Source organism: Saccopteryx leptura, chromosome 5 (assembly GCF_036850995.1).
Source record: "Saccopteryx leptura isolate mSacLep1 chromosome 5, mSacLep1_pri_phased_curated, whole genome shotgun sequence".
Taxonomy (NCBI): domain Eukaryota; kingdom Metazoa; phylum Chordata; class Mammalia; order Chiroptera; family Emballonuridae; genus Saccopteryx; species Saccopteryx leptura.
Genome location: NC_089507.1, coordinates 102604856 through 102632104, shown reverse-complemented (window position 1 = coordinate 102632104; position 27249 = coordinate 102604856). Strand labels below are relative to the sequence as shown.

Here is a 27249-nt window from a genome sequence, read left to right as displayed (position 1 = left end):
TGTCTCTCTCTTCCCCTCCCGCAGCCAAGGCTCCACTGGAGCAAAGTTGGCCCGGGCGCTGAGGATGGCTCTGTGGCCTCTGCCTCAAGGCACTAGAATGGCTCTGGTTGCAACAGAGCGACACCCCTGAGGGGCAGAGCATCGCCCCCTGGTGGGCGTGCCGGGTGGATCCTGGTTGGGTGCATGCGGGAGTCTGTCTGACTGCCTCCCCGTTTCCAACTTCAGAAAAATACAAAAAAAAAAAAAAAAGAGCTAATGTAGGCTAAACAGAGACATGGCAGATATAACTGCCTGAGAAGCAGCCCCAAGAGGGTGGGCTCCAGAAGTACAGTTTTTCTTAAAAAAAAAAAGAATATATGAATAAAATATTTAAGACTAGGAGGTGCTTTTTCTTCTTCTAGAAGAATCCTTCCATGAGACCACACCATCCAACAAAAAGCAAGGCGTCCCAAGGAAGCATCCATCACCTCTCAGAGAGGTTCTTGAGTGCAACCGGTCTTACCAACTCTGAAGTGGGGCAGCTGTGCAAGGTTGTGCCTGGCACAAGGCACTTTCACAAAGTCATCCAAAACATGAACAGTATCAAATTCCAGGCCTTTGGCTTTGTGCACAGTACCCAAAATGTATTCTGGAATAGACACAGCAGAGCGTTAGATGGGGGCCTGACAACAAGGGACACAACAGAGGGGCAAAAATGTACTCTTCCTACTAGACCTTAAAATGCTAACCTCAGTTTCCTGCCTGTGTGTGGCTTTGTGGGAAAAGGAGGAAGGAGGGGAAAACAGAAAGAAAAAGAGAGAGCAAAAAAGGGAAAAATAAAAGATGAGGTGAAAAGTAGAAAGTCTGTTGCAGGTGAGTTGGTGCAACTCAGAACTGCGTTCCAGAGTTAGTGACTTGCCCACCACCTAAGCTTCACACACGAGGGACAGAGGCCTAGAAGAGGAATGAATACCTTGCTCAAAGTCACACGGCAGCAGAGTTGGGGCCAGAAAGTCCCATTCTACCAGCTTGGAGGTAGAACAGAAGTAAAGGCACCTAAGGAAAAATGGCAGCTCAGCCCCCTTCTCTTAGGCAATGCCAGGAACACGACAAAGCCACCCTTGGTCACACATGATATTCATACAGCCAAGAAGCATCAGACCATCTATTCTTCCTCCTGGTAGTAAGTGAAGAACTAAGTGGTTTCCTTACCTGCAAAGTCCAAGTCATCTATGTGGCATTTTTCTATCCTTTCCACAAGTTCTGGAATTCTGATGTTATACTTTTCAACGACAGCAATCTTTGCTTCAAGCTCCTTATCCTCGGCTGCAGTCACATACCTCTTGAAGCCACTAAAGCCTTCTTTGTGCACCCATCTTCTAATAAACCTGTCTTTAATAAAGAGGTTTCCTAAGGAGAATACAGACACAGGTTAATGTAATACAGGCGACACTAATACATAGCAGCAGCAGCAGCAGCTGTACGTTCCTAACCAATAGCATAAATGAATGTTCTTAAAGCTGGGAGATCCAGGTTCTAGTCCCGACTACATCACTAACCTACTGTGTGTCCCTGGGCAAGTCAGTGAAATGGCCTGTGCTTTAGCCTCTCCGTCTCCAAACTGAGGATCAAGACCCCCTACCCTTGAAATCCTTACCTACTTCACAGGGATTTGCAATAGCACAGTAATGAAAAGTGCTATAGGAATGGCAGCAATGATCATTTGGGGCACATGCAAAAGTTTCAATGTATAAAGTTGCCCAGGCAGACAGAAAAGATGATGAGGGAAGACAGCCTAAGGGACCAATGATAGGAAGAAATTTAGGCTCCTGAGAGAAAGATCTGGAAAAAGTTATCAGTACCTCTGAAAACAGGAGGCCTCAGACTTACCAGTTTTGATGGGAAAAGAGCAACACTAGCTCTACCCTTCTGCAGAATTAAAGAACTCTAATTCCATATGCCCATCCTTCGCCCATCCCTCGTCACTGGGTGCTTCCGTCCACTGCACCACGGCCAGAAAGGTACTCACGTTTTTTCCGTTCTTCCTCCGGCTGAAGAAGGATCCAAATATCAATGATTCTGTCCAATCCAAATGATTTAATCCCCTGAAAAAGTTTTTTGGTGGGATTTTTGGGTTTTTTTGTTTTTGTTTTTGTTTTGTTTTGTTGTGTTGTTCTCTTAACAAAACAAAAGTGAACCAAATGTAGAGATATGATTCTGAAATTAGATGGTTTCTTGGAAACAGATCTCAAGTTACACCCTAAGCATAAGGAGAGTAAGCAGGAAACTTCAACAGGCGTGAAAGCACTTCTAGGCTATAATGCAGCCTGAAAGTTCAGGGTTACCAAACGCTAAGTTTTAGCTGCTACCTGCAACTCTTTCTGTGCTTTTAAAAAGGCAAGACCGAGCTGCACTTTTTCTTGAAAAAAAAAAGAGGGCAATTTAAATCATCTACCTTCCAGGAATATAAAAGGTTGCAATGAAGCCTGGCCTGAGGTGGCGCAGTGGATAAAGCGTCACCCTGGAATGCTGAGGTTGCCGGTTCAAATCCCTAGGCTTACCTGGTCAAGGCACATATGGGAGTTGATGCTTCCTGCTCCTCCCCCCTTCTCTCTGTCTCTCTCTCTCTGTCTCTCTTCTCTAAAATGAATAAATAAATTTAAAAAAATTTAAAAAAAAAAGGTTGCAATGAAGAAGAAAATTATACCTGAATAAAAAGTGTGGGATATAAATACTTACCAATGTTTCTTTTGAGAAAAGAACTAGAGAATATCTATAGGTCCAGATTATTATTATTTTTTATTGAGTTTAGAGAGACAGACAAAGACAGAAGGAGAGAGAGGGAAAAAGAGAGAGAGAAAAGCATTCATTTATTATTCCACCTAGTTGTTCATTCATTTGCCACTCCCATATGTGGCCTGTCCAGGGATTGAACCCACAACCTTAGGCATTTTGGGATGACACTCTAGCCAACTGAACTAACTGGCCAGGGCAGATTATTATGCTTTAAAAGGTTATTATTAGCTCCTGGAGGAGAGGACTTGACTGTATCACAGTTCAGCCTAATTCTTCTGCCTAGAAGCAGATACTGAGCACTGGTTGGGGCCCCAGCAATTGCACAGCACAAGGTCCCAGTACAGAAGAAACACATGTCAAAGGCTCCACATTCCACAGATTTATCATCATCTTGAGAAGGGACACATAACACATTAACATAAAACAGAGACCAAAATTAGACAATATACATTATAATTGGAAACCAGATGTGATCACATGTAATGATACATGCTACAGGTGATGAGTAGATACAGAGAGGGGAAGACAGCAACCTACTTTCTATCATGCCTGGCATGGATGATACTCCCCAAGTACTATTTTCTTACAATAATGAAAATGGCTAAATTATGCTATATCCACTAGATCAGCGGTTCTCAACCTGTGGGTCGCGACCCTGGCGGGGGTTGAAAGACCAAGACACAGGGGTCGCCTAAAGCCATCGGAAAATACATATTTTGGTGGGTTGCAACCCCGGCGGGGGTCAAACGACCAAAACACAGGTCGAAAATTTGTATTTTCCGATGGCTTTAGGCGACCCCTGTGTTTTGGTCGTTTGACCCCCGCCGGGGTCGCGACCCACAGGTTGAGAACCGCTGCACTAGATGAAATATTGTTAGGTTATTACAGTAGCAACATGAAAGAAAATATGCTTACATATTGAGTTAAATAGCATATCTTTTAATGTATACTATAATTACAATTATGTAAAAATATACATTTAAAAGGACAAAGACAAATAATAAGCAAAAATGAGAAATATGAAATACTGAGATTAAAGCCGTTTTTCCTATAACTTGGTTATATAATGTTTATAAATTAAAAAGAGAAGTCAGAACATCTTTTGATTATGATTCACTCAATATATTTATTGAGTGCCTACACATAGTAGGACCTCAAAAATATTTTTCATAAATGAATGAGTGAATGTTTTTTAGTCATATAACTTTGCTTCAAAGAGTTAAAAATGCCATAACATGTCCCTAAACCCTAACTTCCCCGTGAAACAGGTAAAGGAAAGGCATTTTTCTCTTAGAGATGGAGAGAATGAGGCACAAAGAAGTTGTGACTTGCCGCAAGCCACACAAAGTTAGTGACAGAACCAGAGCTAGAACCAGCTGTTCATACTCTATCCACTGGCCTGTCCCACTAGCCTGTCCCAGCGGTGTGGTCACCTCGCTCGTTCCTACACTAATGAACAACACACTGGAACACTCGCCAGGTAGCCAGCAGCCTCATTTGCATAGTCAAAGGTGAGAAGGGCATTCATTTTATAAAGAGTAGAAGAAAAGATCCTCAATTCTTGTTGGACCTCACTTTACAGGAATGTGGGCTAGTATAATCAGGGAGAAAGACTTCAGTCAGGGCACAAATGGTGAAAACTGTCAAAAACCCAAATGCTTGTTTGAATAATAATCCTAATTAAATTGAACATTTTCATCAACTATGTTTGTCTGCCATGTTTCTGTGCATGAAGCAGTCAACAGAAAATTACTCTTACCCCAATCAAATGTATCCTTGCAGGCACTTCTCCATCGGTCACCCGTACAGCCTCATCAAACACATTGGCATTGGTCCGGGACAAAAGGGCCACCTGCCCCTTTGTATCACCTCTAATGCCACCTTTTGGGAAAGAACACAAACTCTACAGTAAGTTCACCTAAAGAGGAAAACTAATTTTTGTAACAAATAAAAGTAACTGAAAGCCTTACTGTGATGATTTCCTCCAACCAAAGTCTTTTTCCTCACTCTCTTGCAGACATCCAAGATGGTAGCTCCCACATACGCTATTTCCACACCAAATCTAAAACTCTGTTGGAAAACCGCAAAATGGAAGGAGTAAACAACCTGTCCCTGAAGTATGTTAGCACATCTCTATCACTGCCGAGTCCTGGCCTTGACAAACCCAGCTGATCATTCCTGATTTATCTGGAAAGTATGGAAATTCCCTACTGTAAGCCCACTTGTACTGAATAGGAGCTTGACCAAAAAATAAACTAAAAAATTTTAAAATCACTGACTTTATTTCCAAGTTTTCAGAATAGCATTTTTTATCTTGAAACTTTATAGAGTTACCTATTTTTCTCTACCTCTTGTCCCCAAATCCAAATATTAACAATTTATCCACCATATTTTCTATACTATTTTTCTTAGCCCTGCTGCCAGGTCAGCTCAGAAACTCAAACTTCATGTCTCAACCACTTGCTCTCTTTGACTCCAGTCTCCTCCCGTTGCCAAACCCCTCTCTACACCTCTGTTGGATTGATCTCCGCCGCACGCTGTCCTCAAGCCACGCCCTTGCTAAGGAAAGGAAGAGCAACACAGGAAAAGGCAATGCGTCCACTCGAGAGTCATCCCCTCCAGATCAACCTATTTCCCTTTATTCCCCAAACCAGTAGCAAACTTTTCTTTTAAGCAAATGTACCCTTCTTTTCAAATCAAATCTGACAAGTATAAATTATACAAAAGATTAAGGGACTTAGGGAGGGTTTTCTCCTTTCCTTTGAAACTCTCTCAACATTAATTTAAAACCACTGCCCTACATAACCAGCCACAGTATAATCATTTCCTGAGTATTCTCTGTATTCTCCCTTCAAAACTCTGCTTAACACTCTAATTTCTTGACCACTCTAACTGGAAAGACACTATTATTCCCTAAACTCATGATATTCATTGCCTTTTCCATGCATTTCTAATTTAAGGTAATAACAATTATTTACTTTGGTAAATATCAATACAGTCTAAGAAAAACAAGATTTTTCAACAAATAGTATTGTGTTCCTATAGAACTATTCTGAGTGAACCATAACCCAAATTATGAAATAAGTATCTATGAGTCCATACTGATATATAAATAAATGACTGAATAAATAAATAGGAGAGAAGACAGAAATCTCCCTTGCAGAAGAAGTACAAACAATTTTTACAGATAAACCAACTCTTACTCCTTGAGTGAGGGCTAAATACAGTGACTTCCTTCCAAAGCTGATAACATGGAAAGGACAAGGGGAGGAAGGGTAAGTTCACAGTGGAGAAACATCACAAACACTTCAGCCTGATGATCGAGGCCAACATTAACAGTTATAAATCGTATTCCCTCAATATTACGTGTTGAAAAGGATAGCATGTACCCTCAATATTGTGATAAAAAGGACAATATTCGTTTTGAGATCTTCCTCCCAACACCTATAACATCAGTTTAATCATGAGAAAAACAGCAGACAAATTCTTATATAGGCATCCTATAAAACATCTTCAAAACTAGCAAAGTCATTAAAATAAAGAAAGTCTGAGAAAATGTCACAGCCACAGGAGACTAAGATATGACAGCTACATGTAATATGGTAACCTACCCTAAGATCCTGGAACAGAAAAGGACGTTAGGTAAATACTAAGGAAATCTGAATAAACTTAGGGCTTTATAATAATGTATCAATACTACTTCATTAATTGTGGCAAATATACCACACTAATATGTTAATAATAGGGTAAACTAAATGTACAATACATGGAAAATTTGTTTCATTTTCTCAATTTTTCTATAAATCTGCAACTAAAAAAATATTTAAAAAAAAGTATATTCCTGCCTGACCAGTGGTGGTGCAGTAGCTAGATCACTGACTGGGATGCTGAGTATAAATTATACAAAACATTAATTTAAAACCACTGCCCTACATAACCAACCACAGTATAATTATCATTTCCTGAGCATTCTCTGTATTCTCCCTTCAAAACTCTGCTTAACAGATTTGAAACCCCAATGTTGCAGGCTTGAGCACAAGCTCATCAGCTTGAGCACAGGGTCACCAGCTTAAGCATGGGATCATTGACATGATCCCATAGTCACTGGCTTGAAGCCCTAGGTCACTGGCTTGAGTCCAAGGTCACTGACTTGAGCAAGGGGTCACTGACTTAGCTTGAGACCACCTGTCAAGGTACATATGAAAAGCAATCAATGAAGAATTAAAGTACCACCACTACAAGTTGGTGCTTCTCTTTCCATTCCTGTTTCTCTGTCTGTCTCTCAAAAATAAAAATAAAAAGTTATCTGTAGGGGGGACAAATGCTGATGGATGAAGCCTTGACTGGTGGGGGTGCGGGGTTTGAACACACAATATGGCATACAGAGATGTATTGTAGAATTGGGCAGCTGAAACTATATAATTTTGTTAACCAGCGTCACCCCAATAAATTTAATTAAAAAAAAAGAAAAAGTTACTCCAAGTTGACATTACCCTACAATCACTATAGAATACAGCAGAAACTCTAAGGAACAAAAGTCAAAGAGTAGACCACAGGACTTTCTATAACAGAACAAAACAGTTCAGACTACACTTGAATAGTTGGCACATCTCATACCCTCTGACCAGAAGTTTCTTAAAAGCAGTGGTTCTTGCATCTCTTGGTGTCAGTACTATTTACACTTTTAAAAAGTGAAAACTGCTACAAACAAGATTGCTGTTGAGTAACTGGTAACAGCTGAGAGGCCTTACAAGCAAAGCTGAGGTTTCCCGAGACAGCAGAAACTCTGCCTGTGGGCTGTGGGCTCCGCTCCTGCACAGGCGTGTCCAGCGCGGTCCTCCCGACAGCCTGCCCCAAGGGTCTGGGGCCTGCCAGACCTCACAACCGCTGGAGCCAATTCATTCAACTAACTCTCTCTCTTTTTATACATACATACATACATACACAGAGTTTGCGTGTGGGCGTTTGTGTGTGTGTGTGCGCGCGCATGCATGCATGGGAGCTTGTACATACCCTATTGGCTGTGTTTCTCCAGTAGAACTCTGACTGCTCAGTGAGGTTAGGGACTAGCACTCAGCTCCCTCTTCCCTACGAAAAACCTCATTTTAAAGAGCTTAACTTTTTAAAAGTGGCCCCAACATCGAAGGTTATATTTTCTATGCTACTTTAAATCTCTCCTTCCTTACTTCTGTAATTCCTCTACTTATTAGTATTTCCAAATGTAATAAAGCATCCTGCATATAAAAAAAAAGTGTTGAGGCCCTGAAGGAGTTTTTATTTATATTGTATCAAATTACAGTTACCACATTAGAAACTTTGATTCATTTAAAAATAATAATAAACCCATTGTATAGCAACATAAAGAACATATTTCTTAAAAATATATTTTCCAAAACAAAAAAAATTTAGCAGGAGGAGTATCACTGTTTTACATTTTTGCAAATCTCTTTTAATGCCTAGCTAAATAGAAGACAGCTGTATTCTCAGTTCTGTCTGCATTCTATCTGTGGAGATGTGCTTTTTGGTTGAAGACATTTCAGCCTTACACACATGCATATTGAAAAGGGGAGGAAACTTTAATAACTTTTTTGACAATAAGGACACCATGAGTTACCATGCTCACAGTAGCACACATAGGTCTTCAAAAATTTTTATTTCACTTGAAAGCAAAGATTTTATCTTCATCAACAAACACTTGTTGCCTGACCAGGCAGTGGCACAGTGGATAGAGAGTCAGACTGGGATGCAGAAGATCCAGGTTCAAAACCCCAAGGTCGTCATCTCATCTGGTTTGTGCACAACTCACCAACCTGAGCCCAAGGTCGCTGGCTTGAGCAAGGGGTCACTCGCTCTGCTGTAGCACCCCAGCTAAGGCACGTATGAGAAATTAATCAATGAACTAAGGAGCTGCAACAAGAATTGATGCTTCTCATCTCTCTCCCTTCCTGTTTGTCCCTATCTGTCCCTCTCTCTGTCTCCCTCTCTGTCTCTGTCACACACACACACAAAAAAAGACACTTGTCATTTGTTTTCCTTGAGTCACAGTTCATTTCATTCATTTTGGGGAAGATGCCACAAACCCAAATCTGAATACCCAGAGCTGGACTGTCCTGCGACCTTGGCACACAAGGACAACAGTCTAACCAGCAGAGCTACCTGGCCAGGACCTCAAGTACATTCTTAACTAAACTGTTCTTGCATTTTGTTGTTGTCTGTTTTTAAACTCTATGAGTGCACTGCAGTAAAGAATATGATGAGTGCTAGATCACTTGGTGCCGATGTATTGATTCATGCAAAGGTGCTAGCAGTTTCACCACTGTTTTGCATCATCAGTTCAAATGTCAACACAGTGAAAAAGGCAAATTACTACTATAAAAACCATTTTGATTTTGTAGATCCCCTGAGGACCACAGAGGCTCACTGCGTAGAAGCAAGGATTGACTATATACTGTGAGCCTTACACAAAACCTTGCAGAGGGCTTAGCACACAGTAACCACTAATACAACAAGGGTAGAGAACCACAGCGCTTGCTCATGTGCTTCGAGGGATTCGGACACAAAGGGGGCTCTTACCTGTGTGAGATAGAAGACGTGAGTGTGAGGGACTGTAAACAGAGCGTTGACTGCACCACGGAAGGTATAGATCTGCTGGTGTGGGTCCCCTACAAAGATCTTCCCACATGGCTGAGAAAGAACTATATTCATGATAGCTACAATCAATAAGAGAGAAAGTAAGAGACCTAAAAGAACACTAACCCACACTGCAAACAAGAAACCATATTTCAGACAGATAGGGATGAAAATGCTTTCATGAAACTAAGCCAGGGCACACTGCACAAAAGAGCTGTCTTTTCCTGCATTAGAGGGACACTCAATCCAAAGAAATGATGTGATAACAGACAAAAGAAAGTTTTTAATCCTAGGAATATATATTACTTTTAGCCCTGGACAAAAATTATGTGTGTAAGAAACCACATAGGCAATTAGGTAAATTCTTTTCTCTTTATAACTTAAGGCCCCAAAACGACCCACAAAGTCATACCACCTGCTTTCTATTAGTCACTTGAGAAATATTCAGCACAAATTGTTCATTCTAAATTGACGATCCTTTCCCAATCAGCATGACTCTAGGTCCCTACCATCTAATGACCTATGCTTTAGTCAACATTTTAAGAATAATCTGAAGCAAAACATTCAGAGGAAAATTAAGCTGCCTTGGAAGGGGGGAAAAACAACTGTTGAAATCCAAAATCAAACAATAAGGGGTTTCTGAGTGACTCAACATCATGTGCTCCTCTTCCTTAGGACAAACAAGAATAATCGACTTATTTCACATATATGTCCCCCTATATAATCATGATATGTTTTATATGTATTTGAGACTACTGATGTACTGATAGTTTATCACCTGGGGTACAGTCCTGGGCCTCATCCACAAAGATGGCATCAAAAGAAGCAAGCAAAGGCTTGCTCAGCTGCCAGAGTTTCAAGTAGCCTAAAAGAAGGGAGTAGCGAGAGTCAGAACTCATAACTATAGCAATGACATTTAACAGATACCAAAATTTGGGAACTTGCATACCATCATGAGTCATTTGGTAAGCCTCTTCTTTGCATTCCCCCAGCTTCCGCATGTTGTCCCAAAGGTGGCTTGCTTCAAGTACACTATTCTACAAAAAAAGTAATTGGAACCTAACCTGTGGTGGCACAGTGGATAAAGCATTGACCTGAAATGCACTAACGCTGATTCGAAACCCTGGGCTTGCCCGGTCAAGGAACATGCGAGAAGCAACTACTGCAAGTGGATGCTTTCTGTTCCTCATCCACCCCCTTTCTCTTTCTCACCCTTCTCTCTAAAATCAATCAAGAAAGAAAGAAAGAGAGAGAGAGAGAAAGAGAGAAAGAAAAAGGAAGGAAGGAAGGAAGGAAGGAAGGAAGGAAGGAAGGAAGGAAGGAAGGAAGGAAGGAAGGAGGGAGGGAAGGAAGGAGGGAAGAAAGGAAAGAAAGAGAGAGAGAGAGAGAGAAAGAGAGAAAAAAAAGAAAAGAAAAGAAAAGAAAAGAAAAGAAAAGAAAAGAAAAGAAAAGAAAAAATAATTGGTAACTCCTAGTTTAAGACCCTGGAAAAGACAGCACCCTGAAATCACACTTTCATTTCCACATACAGAGCAGAGGTCAGAACAAAGACACCATCACAGCTTGGTAAGTGGCAGTCACTTCCCTAACCTCCTTCTGGCTTCACAACAGCCCAGTGACAGAACACTGCTCAGACAGCACAAAATCTGATGGACCAGAAAAGCCTGGATTATTTCTACAGATTTATGACTAACGATTAATTGATAAAAAGAATGGCCAACGGTTAAAAAAACTCATTAAAAATTAGAAAAGAGATTCCTAATCTTTAGATTCGCCCAGCAGCCCCACTCCACTAACAAGCTCTTAAAAACCATGGGGAGGTGCCTCATGCACTAAATGGGAGGACCAGAGTGAGAATTAAGTGAGATGTTCATGAATGTTCTTCACAGAAAACACTATACAACCAACAGCTATCACAACTGGCCTACCGTCTCTACTCCCACCCTTATTTCCTGCCAGCACTTATGAGGATGTGAAAGATAAATATAACATTGTATCATGTGAGCTCTTCTCATTTACCCCCCAGATCCCTAACACTAAAGATATTTTAAACACTCACCAGTTTTTCATTCTGTTCAACCATGACTCTCTGACCTTGGGTGTTCTTACACCAAATAGGCACATGATCAATAGTCAGCTCTTCATCAGCCGAGGCAAAGAAGTTTTCTAGAGTCTTACACACTAGCTTGGCCCTTACAAATCCACCTTTCCCTTCAGCAAGGACAGAATTGACCATGAAAGGTGTTAACTTGAAGAGATTTAATTTCTTCTTTGATTGGTACCTGTAATACATATCCCAAATGAATAGTATTTGGCTTTACTGGCAATGCCAATAAAAGGTTTCGCCCATGCCCAATCCCCTTCTCTCCAATGACACCCCTAGGTCACTCTCAGTGTCACACACAGGTGAGGGAGAAAAAAAAAAAGCCAGAGAAGTTGAGCCAGGTCCATGTATGATTTGAAATGGCTACATCAGGCTTTCAGGAATTCACATATCATAACCCAGAAGATAAAGTGGCTCATGACAGATACTATGACTCCAAGGTGTGGACCAGACTCCAAGAGGCACCCAAGGGGGGACACCTGAAGTTCCTAGAAGCCTTCACATCCAAGGGAACACTGGTTCAGAGGACTCAAGAGACTTGGGCAAACTGCACCTCAGCTTAGTCTTTTCTTGCCCCATCCCAAGGAACGCCCAAAACTGCTGATATCCTGAACTCTAGATGTCATTTTGACTATCTGTACTTCAATTTTAGAGAAATGAGATCACTTCCCTTAGATATTATTTGTAAAAAATGTATTTTTATTAAATAAAAGTGCAAATCACTAAATCTATCTCTATATTTCCTGCCTATAAATGGAGATAGAAGCATTATATATTCTTAGTGTTGCTGTGGTGTAAGTCTACATGTGATCATGATGATAGTAACATGGAAAACAGTAGTTAGACATAACAACAATGGTGACAATGCAATGCTCACCTCCGCCCAATGTGTCCATAGGCCATGGAATGAAAGGTTTTGCAGGTGACATTGCTGGGGAAGACTCGCTCAGCCTGCTTTGCAATACTCTTGTTGAATGTCACATAAAGAAACCTGCTTCCAGACCACTTCTCAGCGTACTTGACCAGGGTAGAGGTCTTTCCAGTACCTAGGGAAGCCAAGAGGAAAGGAAGTGAACCTCTAACCAGGAAAAATGGTTCCAAAGAATGCCTGAATCAGGTCTTACCCACGTTTATCTCACCTCTTGCTTGAGACTAGACAGTGACAAGTTTTCCAATGTAATAAAAATGAACAATGGTATAATGAAAAGAATAGCAGATTCTAAGCCAAATTCACCTGTGTTGGGATCATGGCTCTGTCAGGTTTTAGTTGAGGAGCAAAGGGTAAGCCACTTGGCCTCAATGAACTCGTTTGCTTCTCAGCCTTGAGTGCATAACATTGACCTTGTAGAGTCAGGCAGGATAAAGATGATCATCAAAGTACTCAGCAGAAGAACTTAGTAAGCAGTAAATCTGGCTACTCTGGCCTAGGAAGGACCCATTAATGCTTTCATGGCAAGAGGACACAAACAAGATTCACTTGGAACTCTCTTGTCAGCCCTACTTCTCCATCATTTGTTCAGTCATTCAGTTATTCAACTGTCATTATTTTTACACTGTCATTAATTTTTAAAAGTATTTATTGAACACTTACTACATATTCAACTATATGCTAAGTACTGGAAATATATTAAAAGACAAAGCAAGGTGCTTACATTATAATCTAGTTGGAAATAAAACACCAACACAGTTGAAAATTAGAACAAAACTAGAGTCGAGTATAATGATAACATGATAAAGTGTAAAAGAGTATGGATTTGGAAAGAAAAACTCCCACCTGTCCAAGAGGAAAAACGGTACCTCTTTTCCAACCTTAAAGGGTTCTCTGGAAATATTTATAAAACGTGTGTACTGGCTATTCTTACTACATGATCAGGTACTATATAGTTAGTATGGATAATTAGTTATAAGGAAGAGTTCAGAGATCATATAGGACTCAAATGACTGAAGAAGTATCCATCAACAAGAACCAGAAATGCTGGGCATCAACATAGCAGGGCGAAGGATGAGAGGGAAGGGGAGGACAAAGAACGAGAGGAGGAAGGAAAAAGGCTGGTCTTTGGAGAGAACAGATCTAGCTTTGAATTCTATTTCCATCACTTGTTTGTTTATTTAACTGGGGCAAGTCATTTTAATTTTTCTGACCTTCAAATCTTAATCTATGAAGTAGAGATAACTAACCAACCTTAAAGAATGTTTTCAGGATTAGCACAGTGACAGAAACACGGCAGGCATTTAAGAAATGGCTGTCATTGTATTTAGTAGGATATGTATGCAGAAAAGAAGCGGGAAGGAATTCCAGGTAGAGAAAACAGTATGAGCAAAAATAGTATGAGCAAAGGTTCAGAGAAAAGAACAACTAAGTACTTTAGGAGACTAAGGAAAATGAGCTGACTAAGGCAGGAGAATAGTAGACAATATACATATTTAGGAATGTAGGTTAGAACCAAGTGATGGAAGGGCCTTTGAGACCTTACTCAACAGAAATCAGGAGCTGCTGAGATTCTGAGAGGAGATAAACATGACCTGCCAGTTCAGAGCAATCAGTGAGCATATATGATGATAAATGACAGGCTGGATCATTCTCATCAGTAACTACTCTGCAAACTAATTCCTAGGAACTATTGGTCTCACCAGAAACTCCAATGTAGATGCTTCCTGGAATGGATCTTGCTTTTTAGATTATTTCATTTTAGAAATTTCAGTAATAGATCAAGGTAAAGATACTCAGGAAAGGGGAATGTAGAGGTAAGAGTCATGAACCTGACTCGACTCCAGCATTGGCAAGCTCCCTTACCTGCAAATGCCATAATTTTTACCACCTGAAGAGGTTCCATCTTATGGTTCAGAATCAGCTGTTGTTCATGTGTAAGTTGGATGGTTGTTTTCTTCCTATAAACATTACAGAAGAGAAATTTAAAAAATACAAAGGAATTAAAATGATCAGGGGACAGACTGTCAAAAACCAAACAAGCAAATCAGATGAACAACATTTAACAAAAAAAAAAAGACCTCCCTTTAAGGTATTAAAAATGTTCCAAAACATATTGACTGCACATCCAGTAAAATTACACTGCTCACAAAAATGAGGGGACCAGAGAACGTGCAGATACTGCAATACTTTCAGCCTTTTGTAAAGTGCAATTACACCAATGAAATAAAAGTTGGTTTTGCATCTCATTTGCATAATCAAACTTTCTTTGACTTGTTTGCTTTTCTGATGTTCTAGTTTAATAAAAAAAATGCTTCTTTTTTATCGCTTCATAATCATTTTGAAATATCCCCTAATTTTTTGAGCAGTATACTAAAAATCACTGAATTGTACAATTAAAATGGGTGAACTTTATGTAATGTAAATACTTCAATAAAGTTGTTAAAATACCTCTCTTCCTTAAGTAAGAGAAAGAGTCAAGAATGGAAGACAACAGACACATATTTATCTATCTATACACATACCCTGGCCAAACCGATGTTTCCTCTTTAACTTCTGTGGCCTGAGTACTGGAATTCTCCTGAAGATACAGGCAATAGAAAATGTTGTAGTGAATCCTAACAGGGAAAAAGCAGATTCAGAGTTTATCAAATTAAGTCACAGTCTGCATCTTATTTTTCCTCGAATGTATTTAGATTCTTTACCATATTTAAAACACCATATCTAAAACAAAAAACACCTACAACCATTTTATGAAAAAAGGAAGGAAAAGAATTTAAATATACCTAGCGTTGATTAAAGCCCCCTTGGAGAGCACAGTTCTGGAAAGACACCTAGCTCCAGCATGCAGTGGCAAACGGAGAGGCCAGGGTATGCTCTTTGGGGAAAAAGGTATTAGTTGTGACTATAGGAGACAATCACAAAAGCAGTATGAACCAGTTAAAAACTAACATAGCCTGGCCAGGTGGTGGCGCAATGGATAGAGCATCAGACTGGGATGCAGAGGACCCGGGTTTGAGACCCTAATGTCACCAGCTTGAGCACAGGCTCATCTGGCTTGAGCAAAAAGCTCACCAGCTTGGACCCAAGGTCGCTGGCTCAAGCAAGGGGTTACACGGTCTGCTGATGGCCCACGGTCAAAGCACATATGAGAAAGCAATCAATGAACAACTAAGGCAGGGGTCTCAAACTCGCGGCCCGCAGGCCGCATGCGGCCCGCCCACCAATTTTGTGCGGCCTGCAGACTAATCCACGAAGTTTGAGACCCCTGAACTAAGGTGTCGCAACGAAAAACTAATGATTGATGCTTCTCATTTCTCTCCGTTACTGTCTGTCTGTCCCTTTAACCCTCTCTCTGTCCCTGTTAAAAAAAAAATAAGAAACATAAATTCTGCTCTGCTGGGAAAACAGCTGTGTTAAGCTTGCTCGCTGGTGTACCAGCTGCAAGCACTTTGCTTGATTAGTGTGTCAGCATGTGGCAGAGGCACCTGTACATAGGCTAAGGGTGCTTGCACTCAGGAGAGATTGGGGACTGCAGATGGCGGATTGCCTGTCCATCACTGTGAGGGGCCATTTTTGCTGTTTCTTTGACTTAGAAGTGGTTTTCCCTTGTGCTCGTATGCTGTTGTGAGATTCTATTAGATGGAATGGCCCAACACTTTCTGGCTCTGCAGTTTCTCTACCGTCTGCCTGAATCCAATGTGAACCTGCCTGGCTTTGGCCACCAGCATTATACCTGGCATAGTGGGCAGGATTTGGAACAGGTTGGTATGGAGCTGCCAACACCCTCGGAGGGTGGAATAGAGGGGTAGCTGTTCCTGGTGGCTCTCCTGTTGGGGATCATGGCTGGGTGTGTTTTATAGTCCTGCGAGAAGAAACAAAGAGCTCTGTGCATGAGGCTGCGGGAAGTCAAAAGCTCCAGGATGAGCTGCAGACCAAGCGGCATTGACAGCATGAATTGGAGTTAGTGCTGGAGAAGGAGTCTGACCAGGTTCGAAAGCTGCAGTGTGAGATGCAGGCTGAGCAACAACGGCGCCTGGAACTGGAGCAATGTCTGGAGAAGGAGTTACAGGTTTGTGAACTCCAGTATGCCCTGGAAGCGGAATGTTGGTGTCGGCACTTGTTGGAGAAACAACTGCATGTTCAAGAGCTCAAGTCTCAGCTTCAGCAGTTGCCGAAGAGCATCCATGTGGGTGGAGTGGCACTGAGTTGGCAGGAGCAGGTGTTTCCAACTCCTCCTCTTCTGAGAGAGAGGCTTGGGCTGAAATTGCCATCCGCAGACTAAGAGCCCGGCCAGTGATTGCCCAGAAGGTAAAAACCCAGCAGGGGCAGGCACAGCCCCCTCCACAGGTAGTGGAGCACTCTGTGGTCCAGACCTATACCCAGGCCGAGCTGTTGCAGTTAAGAGGTGAAATTCAGGCTGAAGCCCACTGAGCCCCTGGCAGCCTGGTTGCTGCGGTGTGAGACATAAGGGGATGGATGGCATCATGCTCTCCGGAACAGAGAGGCCGTGAAGGCTGCCCATGCTGGCCCCACCCCACCCCAACTAACAAGAGAAATGGGCCAGTAAAAATTACCCAAACACAGATGTGGGTAGATCTGATTGTGGCTAGGGCAGATAGGATGAAATTAAATGGCAAGTCTAATAAAGTTCTATTGAAGCTCTGGCAGCAACTTAATCCAGAACAGAGGTTCCAGCTGCTCAACAAGTGAGGGAAGCAGGCGGCCTCAGCAGGTGCCAAGAAAATGGCTGGCATTCAGGTTGCACAGTTGGATTACTGGTTGGAGACAGCTGGGGAAGAGGAGGATCCCCCAAGACCCATTATCCCAGTTTGAATAGAGGAAAGGCCAAGAGACCCATCCAACAAGGATGGGGGCTGGGCTGGAGAGCCCATGTGAAATAGGCAATCCACTGGTCCCCTTCTAATGTGTAGCAGGTGTTGGCATTAGAAGGAAACAGGTGCTTTGTTTGCAGCAGCAGCAGCAAAGAGAACTGTCAAGGCTGCACAGGCCTCAAATGTGTTTGACTACACCAGGCCCTATGAGCGTGGACTTCTTAGGGGTTTGGATGGGGCTTGTGGCAATGGACAGAGCACTGTGGAAAGTCGCTGAGGTCTGTTGATAAAGAGCTGTATGCCTAGTTGCCTGTAATGGCCTTTACCTTGGTGATCTGCACAGACAGCTGGGCTCTTGTGAACTGATCACTGAACGGTGTAATGGACTGTTGGACTGCAACCAGAGGGGAGCACCGGCTCCCTTGCTGGATGGACATACTGCTTGTGGACAGTACTATACTATAAGAGACCTTGACCTTGTGGGGGGAGCATGGCACCTGTAAAGGCCTTCCTGCACCAGGAAGCTGCTCTCACCCAGTTGCAGGGATGCACCAAGGACACTTTCTTCAGTGGGCATAGTCCTGGACTATACAGGCCCTCCCACCTACCATGGGGAAGGTAGTTAGAGGTGAGCCTCCAGTTAACTCCCTGGACAGAGTGCTCAGAGATGCTGTGAAGGGCGCCTTTGTAATTATTGTAAGTACTGTATAACTTGTGCTGTTGTTGTAGTCTGTTTATGTAATGTACCTCACTCCTCGCACAAGGACCATCACAAGGGTCTCTGTCATGTAGATTGTGAAGCGAGCAACCCTAAAGGAGTGGAATGTTGGGAAAATAACTGCATTAGGCTTGCTCACTGGTGTACCAGCTGCAAGCACTTTGCTTGATTAGTGCATCAGCATGTGGCAGAAGCACATGTGCATAGCCCAACGCCTTCCAGCTCCACAGTTTCTCTGCCCTCTGCCCGGATCCAATGTGGACCTGTCTGGCCTTGGCCACCAGCATTACATGCTCATAGTGGTGAGATTCTTGTTCAATATCAACATAATGTCATCTTATCTTTCTGAGTCTCTGATGCTGCTCTGCTGTGTCTTGTGAGGTGATACTGATTTAGAAGCATGAAGAACATTCTCTCTTTTAAGACTCCAAAGGAAAGGTGCTACACAGTTAAGACATGAAGACCAAGAAACAGAAAACAAAACAGCCTCCAAGTCACCAAAAGGGAGCAAATATGACACAATGCAGTTAACAGAGGCACTGGACATGGTCAAACACATCCCATCACAAGTCCTCCAAACCTCTCTGTGTTCACATGAACCTGAACTCATCCCTGCTATCACCAGTCGCCCACCATTTAGTTCAATACTCCTCATCCCCAGAGTGAGAAGTGATCTCCACAAATCAATGTTTTTGATAAGTACTTTTAATAATACAACATTTCAGTCTCTGGTCACATTAAGATTATCTCCCAAGACTGCACATCGTTTGAGCTTGGGGTTGTTGCCACTGCTGGACAATGAACTCACAAATGTAGGTAGTGAGCTACATGAGGACAGGTTTGTGCTGACACCACAAGGGTCTCTAGCCCAATGCGTGGAGTTTGATAGGAATCTGTGCTACAAGTGAGAAAAAACGACTATCTCCCAGGTAAACCAGGAAAAGATGTATAAACATATCATATCTCCTATTCCTCATCTATGTCCATATAAACATGCAGATAACTGGTATGGTAGGTTCATATTTGTGCTGTCATTATTCATCATTTATGCATCTGTCCTATTCAAATTATGTCATAAAGCTTCTTGATCCACATCTCAATGCCATGGAGTAGGATACAACATAAACTATATTTAATGAATTGAAGTATATCTCAGAAATACAGCCAACACTGTGACATATCTGGAGAATAAACGTCCTATCCTTAAACTTCATCACATCTGACAGCCACAGCTCACCTGGTGCCACCAGTCATGTTCCTCTTAATGCTCACTAATTACAGAAAAGAAAAGGGGAAATCCTTTCTGAAATGTCTGCTCCTCCAGGATCTGCTGCATGGTCACACTGCCTGTCTCCAGTAGTTGCACTTCATAACTTGGATTTCATTCTAACCTCTACACAGCCTACATCTTCCTTCATCTGGCCCTATAGACCTCCACAATCATATACCAGCCTCTCTCTGATTCACTACATTCTTGTCGCTGGACTTCTGTTCTTTGTATATACAAAATACATTCCCATTTTTTGGCCCTTTAAAGTATCTATCCCTTCTGCTAAAATGTTCTCCTCATGAATCTTAAAATGGCCAGCTCAGCCCTGGCCAGTTAGCTTTGTCAGTTAAAAGTGTCATCCTGGCCTGACCAGGCAGTGGCGCAGTGAATAGAACATCAGACTGGGACACAAGAGGACCCAGGTTCGAAACCCCAAAGGTCCCCGGTTTGAGCATGGGCTCATCCAGCTTGAGCGCAGGCTCGCTGGCTTGAGCATGAGATCATGGACACAACCACATGGTCACTGGCTCAAAGGTCACTGGCTTGAGCAAGGGGTCACTTGCTCTGCTGTAGCCCCCCCCCCCCAGTCAAGGCACATATAGAAAGCAGTTAGGGTGCCACAACAAAAAATTGATGCTTCTCATCTCTCTCTTTTCCTGTCTATCTGTCCCTATCTATCCCTCTCTCTGATTCTCTGTCTCTGTCAAAAAAAAAAGTGTCATCCTGAAACAACAGGGTTGGGTTCAATCCCCGATCAAGGCACACATAGGAAGCAACCAATGAATGTATGGCTGAGGGGAACAACAAATGAATGCTTTCATTCCTCTTCCCGTTTCTCTCCCTTCCTGATACTATCTCTCTAAAGATCAACAAGGTTAAGTCCTAGCCAGATAGGTTGGTTGGAGCATTGTCCTGAAGCATGGAGGTTGCTTATTCGACTCCCTGATCAGGGTACATATAGAAACAGCTCGATGTTCCTCTCTCTCTCTCCTTGCCTCTAAGAAAGAAAAATTAGGGAGGGAGAGAAGGAGGGAGGGAGGGAGGAAAGGAAGGGGAAGGGGAAGAGGAAGGGGAAGGAAGGAAAGAAGGAAAGAAGGAAAGGAAAAAAGAAAAGAGAAAAAAAATGGCCGGCTCCTGGGGCCCTGGCTGGTTGGCTCAGCGGTAGAGCGTCGGCCTAGCGTGCGGAGGACCCGGGTTCGATTCCCGGCCAGGGCACACAGGAGAAGCGCCCATTTGCTTCTCCACCCCTCCGCCGCGCTTTCCTCTCTGTCTCTCTCTTCCCCTCCCGCAGCCAAGGCTCCATTGGAGCAAAGATGGCCCAGGCGCTGGGGATGGCTCTGTGGCCTCTGCCTCAGGCGCTAGAGTGGCTCTGGTCACAACATGGCGACGCCCAGGATGGGCAGAGCGTCGCCCCTGGTGGGTGTGCCGGGTGGATCCCGGTCGGGCGCATGCGGGAGTCTGTCTGACTGTCTCTCCCTGTTTCCAGCTTCAGAAAAATGAAAAAAAAAAAAAAAATGGCCGGCTCCTCCTGACATTCAAGTTTCAATTCAGATGTTACTTAGAGAAGTTTTTTCTCACCCAACCTAACATCTCCCTTGCCCTTACTCTGTTCTTTTCTTTACACCACTAACTCATTAAAATGTTAACACATTTACTTATGCAGTATCTGTCTCCTCTCACTAAACCATACAGTTCACATGAGCAAGAATATTGTCCAACTCTTTCACAGAGCACTAACACCTGGAAACATATCTGACACAGTAGGTGCTCAGAAATTTGCTGAATGTACATATCACTCTTAAAACCGACCTGTGCATATTTGCTGGTGAGTGAAACCATGATGGTCAATTTTTATATCCTATCCCAAATAAGTGAGAAATGGAGGAACCAAAGCCTAATGTTTTCCCAGGAAAATGCAGCCCCATGACTAAAGAAGGCTCCTGTTAGTGAGGAGAGCTCACTTGGAGCTTCAACATCCTTGCACATAACTGCCTCGGTGACTCATTTTATAATTGTATAGCACTTTATAGAGCACAGCACTGTTATCTACATCACTACACTTAAATCTCAGAATACGTTCACTCTACAGATAAAGAAACTAAGCGAATTTTATGGCTAGCCCGCGTTAAAGTGGCAAAACTGGCACTTGTCGCAAGTGTAGGCCCTTCCACTCTATCGGAGTCTCTGCTTTCCCTCCTACCCCTTTACCGGTTGCTGATGTTAATTCCCTTCTCCCTCATGGCATAAAGAAGCACAGCGATGCAGTATAAGGTCTCAGTGATGTCTGGCATCGTCACAGTGGAGCTCGGTCTCCGGAGGCAGAAGAGCAGCTGCTGGATGTCCTTCACACTGCTGGAGAGGAGAACAATGGCTGCGACCAAAGCCCACACGTTGACACCCTGGAGGGAGATGGCCCAGGGAAGGAAGAAAAGACACAAAATGTAGGTCACAATGAATAAAAATCACGTGGGACAGCCAGTGAAGAAACTCAAGTCTGGGGCTCAGGAGCCATCTACAGATAGTCTGAATTGGGTGCAAGCTTCCCAAACGATATTTGGGAAACAGTGAGAACCTTTTCTTTTGCCCTGGATTTCTTTCTTCTAATCACTTCTGGATCTGAGTTCTTACTGTAATTAAACAATATTTACAGAGCACTTAACATAGAACGTGCATAGAGGTGATGCTCTCACCTCCTCTCCCCTCCCCCCCAGGTCAGTGTGAGCTCTCAGGTCCACAGCTACTCAACAGAGTCACAACAGAATCACTATTAAATGGGTGCCATCTGGCAGGCACAAAAGACAGGAGATGCAAATAAGACAGCAGTCTTTAGGGGGGAACCAAAGCTGACAAGTCTCTGGCATTAAGATATTAACTTACTATTTACTTTATGTTATTATTTAATAATTATTAAATATTAAGTTAAATAAATATAAATTATTGAAAATTTATATTACAAATACATTATGCCGCGCTTAGTAATGTCTAAGAAAATGTCCACTAACATGGAAATAGTAAAAAATGGACATATATCTTTATTATTATTACCAGTCTCCCTATTAAAAAATGTATTTCAAGAAAGGTCCATCCGCCTGACCAGGCAGTGGCGCAGTGGATACAGCATCAGACTCGATGCGGAGGACCCAGGTTCGAGACCCCGAGGTCACCAGCTTGAGCGCGGGCTCATCTGGCTTGAGCAAAAGCTCACCAGCTTGGACCCAAGGTCACTGGCTCGAGCAAGGGGTTACTCGGTCTGCTGAAGGCCCACAGTCAAGGCACATATGAGAAAGCAATCAATGAACAACTAAGGTGTCGCAACAAAAACTGATGATTGATGCTTGTCATCTCTCTCCGTTCTTGCCTGTCTGTCCCTGTCTATCCCTTTCTCTGTCTCTGTAAAAAAAAAAAAAAAAAAAAAGGTCCATCCCAGGCACCTCTGACTAAAACCACTCTGTGAGAGAAAACTCACTCCACTGAAGACAGAAAGAAAAAGGTACATGGATGGGTTTCCAATACTCTACTGGTTGCAGAATACAGGCTGAGGTTGCATATAGTTTCCAAAATAAAATTTGAAAGTCCATGATCTGTGTGAGGAGCCATAAGTCAGGAAACTGAAGACTATTTTCCAACTTCCCATTAGTCATTGTGCATCTGTAGCAAGACCCTGAATTTCTCTGGTCCTCACATAACTCACGTTGTTGAGAAGAGAAGGGCTGCCCTGTAAAGAAATCTTCATTAACCAAAGTATTCAGAGGTCAGATGACCATCCTCTGTTGCGGATTCCTCAACTGAACAGATCATTGTACTAAATGCTTTTTAAAAATCCTTCCAAATTTAAGAATCTACAACAATGTGGCCTTTTACTTCTCTAATGAAACCAATGACAAGATTAGGCTTCAAAACAAAGATTAAAGAAAGATTTTGAAATAAATCTAAAATAACCTTCAGCCAAATTTAATCACCAATAATTCTTCTTCCAATGAGAAAACAGTGTCGCCTTCCCCAATAGTCCCCACAAGCTCCCCACGTACCGCAGCAGCGACACAGAGGTCAGGGAGGTACTGACGTACACACGCCTCTGCCTCAGGAAGGAGGAGGTGATCTCTCAGACTCCACAGTGCCCTTCCGGCGTCCACACTTGGGGAGCATTTAGTGGTGGCCGTATAGCTGTAAGACGTTACAGAGGAGTCCATGAGAAAGATAAGTGATGACACACGGGAAAGGAGCTCAGACATTGTCTTCCTCAGAGGAAAAAGCCACTCACCGGATGAGGTTCAGCACACACAGTTCCGACTCTTTCTCAATACCACAGTTCAACAGGATGCCATCTACTTTGCTGACAGCTTGCTCTTCATTCATCAGGTATCGATGATAGAGCTTTTTCCAAGGAATGAACTATATAGTTGAAAAAATCCAAAATAACCAACAGGCAAAGGCTAGAGAGAGCACATTAGGTCACAGACATATGGACAACCTACCAACTAAAAAGCAATATAGCTCAAAATTCAAAAACTGAGCAAATAGGGTACAAACATTACATAAACTTTGGTTGGAAACTAGGAGAACTATGTCTTAATTTTAGTTTAAACACTAACTTGATATAGAATCTGGGAAAAGCTAGTGCTTCAATTTCCCTATTGAAATATTAGGACACAATGGCTCAGAGTTTCAATGAGGATTACATAATATGAAAGCTGTGACTATACCTAATATCAGACAAATGAAACTCAGTAAAAATTATTACCTGAAACCTGTACAATTTTGTTAACCAGTGTTACCCTAAGAAATTCAATAAAAAGGAAAAAAAATAATTTATTATAAGAGACAAAGAAAGAGGTAATATAATGATGAAAGGATCAATTCACCAAGAAGATATAACAATTATAAATACCAACAACAGAATTCCTAAATCTAGGAAACAAACACCAATAGAATTGAGGGAGAAATAGACAGTAACCTATAGCTATAGAGACTTCAATACTCCACTTTCAAGAATGAATAGAACTGATTAGAAGATCAATCAGGAAACAGAGAACATCAACAACAATAAGTTAATTGAGCCTAACAAACCTATACAGAACACTCCATCCAACAATAGCAGAATACAGTCTTTGCAAGGGCATAGAACATTTTCCAAACTAGATCACATGCTAGACTACAAAACAGGTCTTAACAATTTTAAAGGACTAAAATTATAGAAAGTACCTTTTTCAATCCCTGTGGAATGAAACTAGAAATCAGTAGCAGAAAGAAAACTAGAAAACCCACAATATGTGAAAGCAAAACAACACACTCTTAAAACAATCAATGGGCTAAAAAAAAATTACAAAATACAGGCCCTGGCTAGTTCGCTCAGTGGATAGAGCATCAGGACTGTGTGTGGAAGTCCTGGGCTTGATCTCTAGTCAGGGCCCACGTGAGAAGTAACCATCCGCTTCTCTTCCCCTCCTCTTCCCCGTTCTCCTTCTCTTCCCCTCTCAGCCAGTGGCTCAATTAGTCCAGTGGTTCAATTAGTTTGAGTTTTGGCCTCAGTTGCTGAAGATAGCTTTGATGATTCAAGCATCAGCTCCAGACCGGGTTTGCTGGGTGGATCCCAATCAGGATGCATGCAAGAGTCTGTCTCTCTATCTTCCCTCCTCTCACTTAACAAAAAAAAAAAAGAATTACAAAATACACTGAGGCAAATGAAAACAAAAAGCATACCAAAACATATGGGTTGAAGTGAAAGCAGTGTTAAGAAAGAAGTTTATAGATGTAAACACTTACATTAAAAAAGAGAAAAGTTCAGGCCATAGACAGCGCCATGTAGATAAAACAACAACCCAGCCCAACCCCCAGTCAGGGCACGTATGAGAAACAATCAATGAGCGCACAAGTAAATGGAACAAATAAGTGAAACAACGAGTTATTTCTCTCTTTCTCCCTCAAATCAATAAAAAAATGTAAAAATAAAAATAAAAGAGCCTGACCAGTGGTGGTACAGTGGACAGAGCATAGACCCAAACAGCGAGGTCCACAGTTCAAAACCCCAAGGTCACCAGCTTGAGCACAGGGTCATCAATATAATTTCCAAGGTGCTGGCTTGAGCCCAAAGGTCGCTGGCTTGAGCAAGGGGTCACTCACTGGCTTGGCTTTAAATCCCGGCCAAGACACATATGGGAAACAACCAATGAACAACTACAGTGAAGCAACCACAAGTTCTTCTCTCTCCTCTCTCTCTCTCTAAAAACAAATAAATAAACTAGAATTTTAAAAAATAAAATAAATTAAAAGAGAAAAGTTCAAACATATGGTGACAAAAGAAGATCTGACTTTGGGCACACAATACAGTACACAGATGATGTATCATAGAATTGTACCCTTGAAACCTATGAAATTTTATCAATCAATGTCACTCCAATAAATTTTAATTAAAAATAAAATAAAAATATATTAACATTAACAATCAAAAATAAAAAGATTACATATCAATAATCTAACTTTACATCCAAAGAAACTAGAAAAAGAGGAGCAAACTAAACCCAAAGCTAGCAGATGGAAGACAATAATAAAGAGATAAATAAAATAGAGAATAGAAGAAATTTTAAAGATCAGTTAAACTAAGAGTTGGTCTCTTAAAAAGTTTAACAAAATTGACAATCCTTTGGTAGATTAAGAAAACAAAGAGGGGATTTCAATAACTGAAATCAGAAATGAAAGAGGGGACACTGCAATTGATGTTACAGAAATAGAAAGGATTATAAGAGAATCCTGTGAACAGCTACACATCAATAAATTAAATAACCCGGAAGAAAGGGATAAATTCCTAGAAACATAGAAACTACTAAGACTAAATCATTATGAAATTAGAAAATCTGTAGAAACCAATGATAAGGAGATTGAAACAGTAATCAAAAACATACCAACAAATAAAAATCCTGGACCAGATGGCTTCCTTAGAGAATTCCACTGAACATTTAAAGAATATCAATCCTCACTTTGACTGATGGTGGCACAGTGGACAGAGCCTCGACCTGGAACACTGAGGTCTCAGGTTCGAAACCCCAAGGTCACCAGCTTGAGTGTGGGCTCATCCGGGTTGAACACAGGTTCACCGGCTTGATCCTGTGGTCACTGCTTGAACCCAAGGTTACTAGCTGGGGCAAGAGGTTGCTGGCCTGAGCAAGGAGTCCCTGGCTCAGCTGGAGCCCACTGGTCAAGACACATGAAAAGCAATCAATGAACAACTAAAGTGTCACAACTATGAGTTGATGCTTCTCATCTCTCTCCCTCTCCTCCCTCTCTCTCTCTCTCTCTCTCTCTCTCTCTCTCTCACACACACACACACACACACACACACACAAAGAAAAAAAAAATATATATATATATATATATATATCAATCCTCCTCAGACTCTGAAAAAACTGAGGAGGGCATACTTCCAAACTTATTTTAAGAGGCTAGCATAACTTTATACTGAAGTCATAAAAAGACACTGTAAGAAAAGAAAAGAAAATGAGAGCTATAATAGGTTACTGGCGATGATAAAAATAGCATTATTCTAACATTTCAAGAGGTAAATATAAGCTGGAATATCTGCCCCCAAATCTTCTCAAGCAGAGTGGAGCAAACCCTCACTTATCCCTATCTGTGACTATTCAGTCCACATCAGAGATACTGTGGCACAAAACAATTCATACCTAAATGCAGAAAGTTATTCCATAGAAAGTAGGAGACAAGACCTCAAGCAAAGAATGGAGCAAGAGTGATGTGAAATTTCCTCCAAAATCTTTTGTGCTTAGAAGAAAAATATACTAGGTTTTGATATATCTATCTTGTACTCCATTCCTAAATTTTTAAACTTTAATATCATTGAAGGGAGAGTTAATTTCTGTATCTCTGATTTGTTCCCAATGGCTAGTCTAAGGGATATATAACAAGCTAAGCAAAACATTTCCCAGCCCTCAGGTTTACCTGAGAATCTGAATATGGGGTGGGAAGAAGTGTCATTTA

The 27249-nt window shown here is 41.8% G+C and overlaps 1 protein-coding gene and 1 non-coding gene across 4 annotated transcripts in view; one reads left to right on the top strand and one right to left on the bottom strand.

The window, feature by feature from the left end:
- Positions 1-27249, bottom strand: part of FBH1 (F-box DNA helicase 1) — a 53437-nt gene that overhangs the window by 13969 nt on the left and 12219 nt on the right. For all 3 annotated transcript variants that reach the window (XM_066384964.1, XM_066384965.1, XM_066384966.1), the window contains 15 exons: positions 23522-23652; positions 23289-23424; positions 21469-21659; positions 14963-15055; positions 14304-14398; positions 12387-12555; positions 11465-11687; positions 10355-10442; positions 10184-10270; positions 9349-9485; positions 4746-4845; positions 4535-4656; positions 2009-2084; positions 1192-1389; positions 503-628 (listed from right to left, as the gene is read on the bottom strand). In XM_066384964.1, coding sequence (XP_066241061.1) covers positions 503-628; positions 1192-1389; positions 2009-2084; positions 4535-4656; positions 4746-4845; positions 9349-9485; positions 10184-10270; positions 10355-10442; positions 11465-11687; positions 12387-12555; positions 14304-14398; positions 14963-15055; positions 21469-21659; positions 23289-23424; positions 23522-23652 — 1972 coding nt within the window. The remainder of the gene's footprint in view (positions 1-502; positions 629-1191; positions 1390-2008; positions 2085-4534; positions 4657-4745; positions 4846-9348; positions 9486-10183; positions 10271-10354; positions 10443-11464; positions 11688-12386; positions 12556-14303; positions 14399-14962; positions 15056-21468; positions 21660-23288; positions 23425-23521; positions 23653-27249) is intronic.
- On the top strand, positions 18746-18896 carry LOC136407338 (small nucleolar RNA SNORA62/SNORA6 family). Its single transcript, XR_010751883.1, has one exon. It is a non-coding gene; the product is annotated as a small nucleolar RNA SNORA62/SNORA6 family (small nucleolar RNA).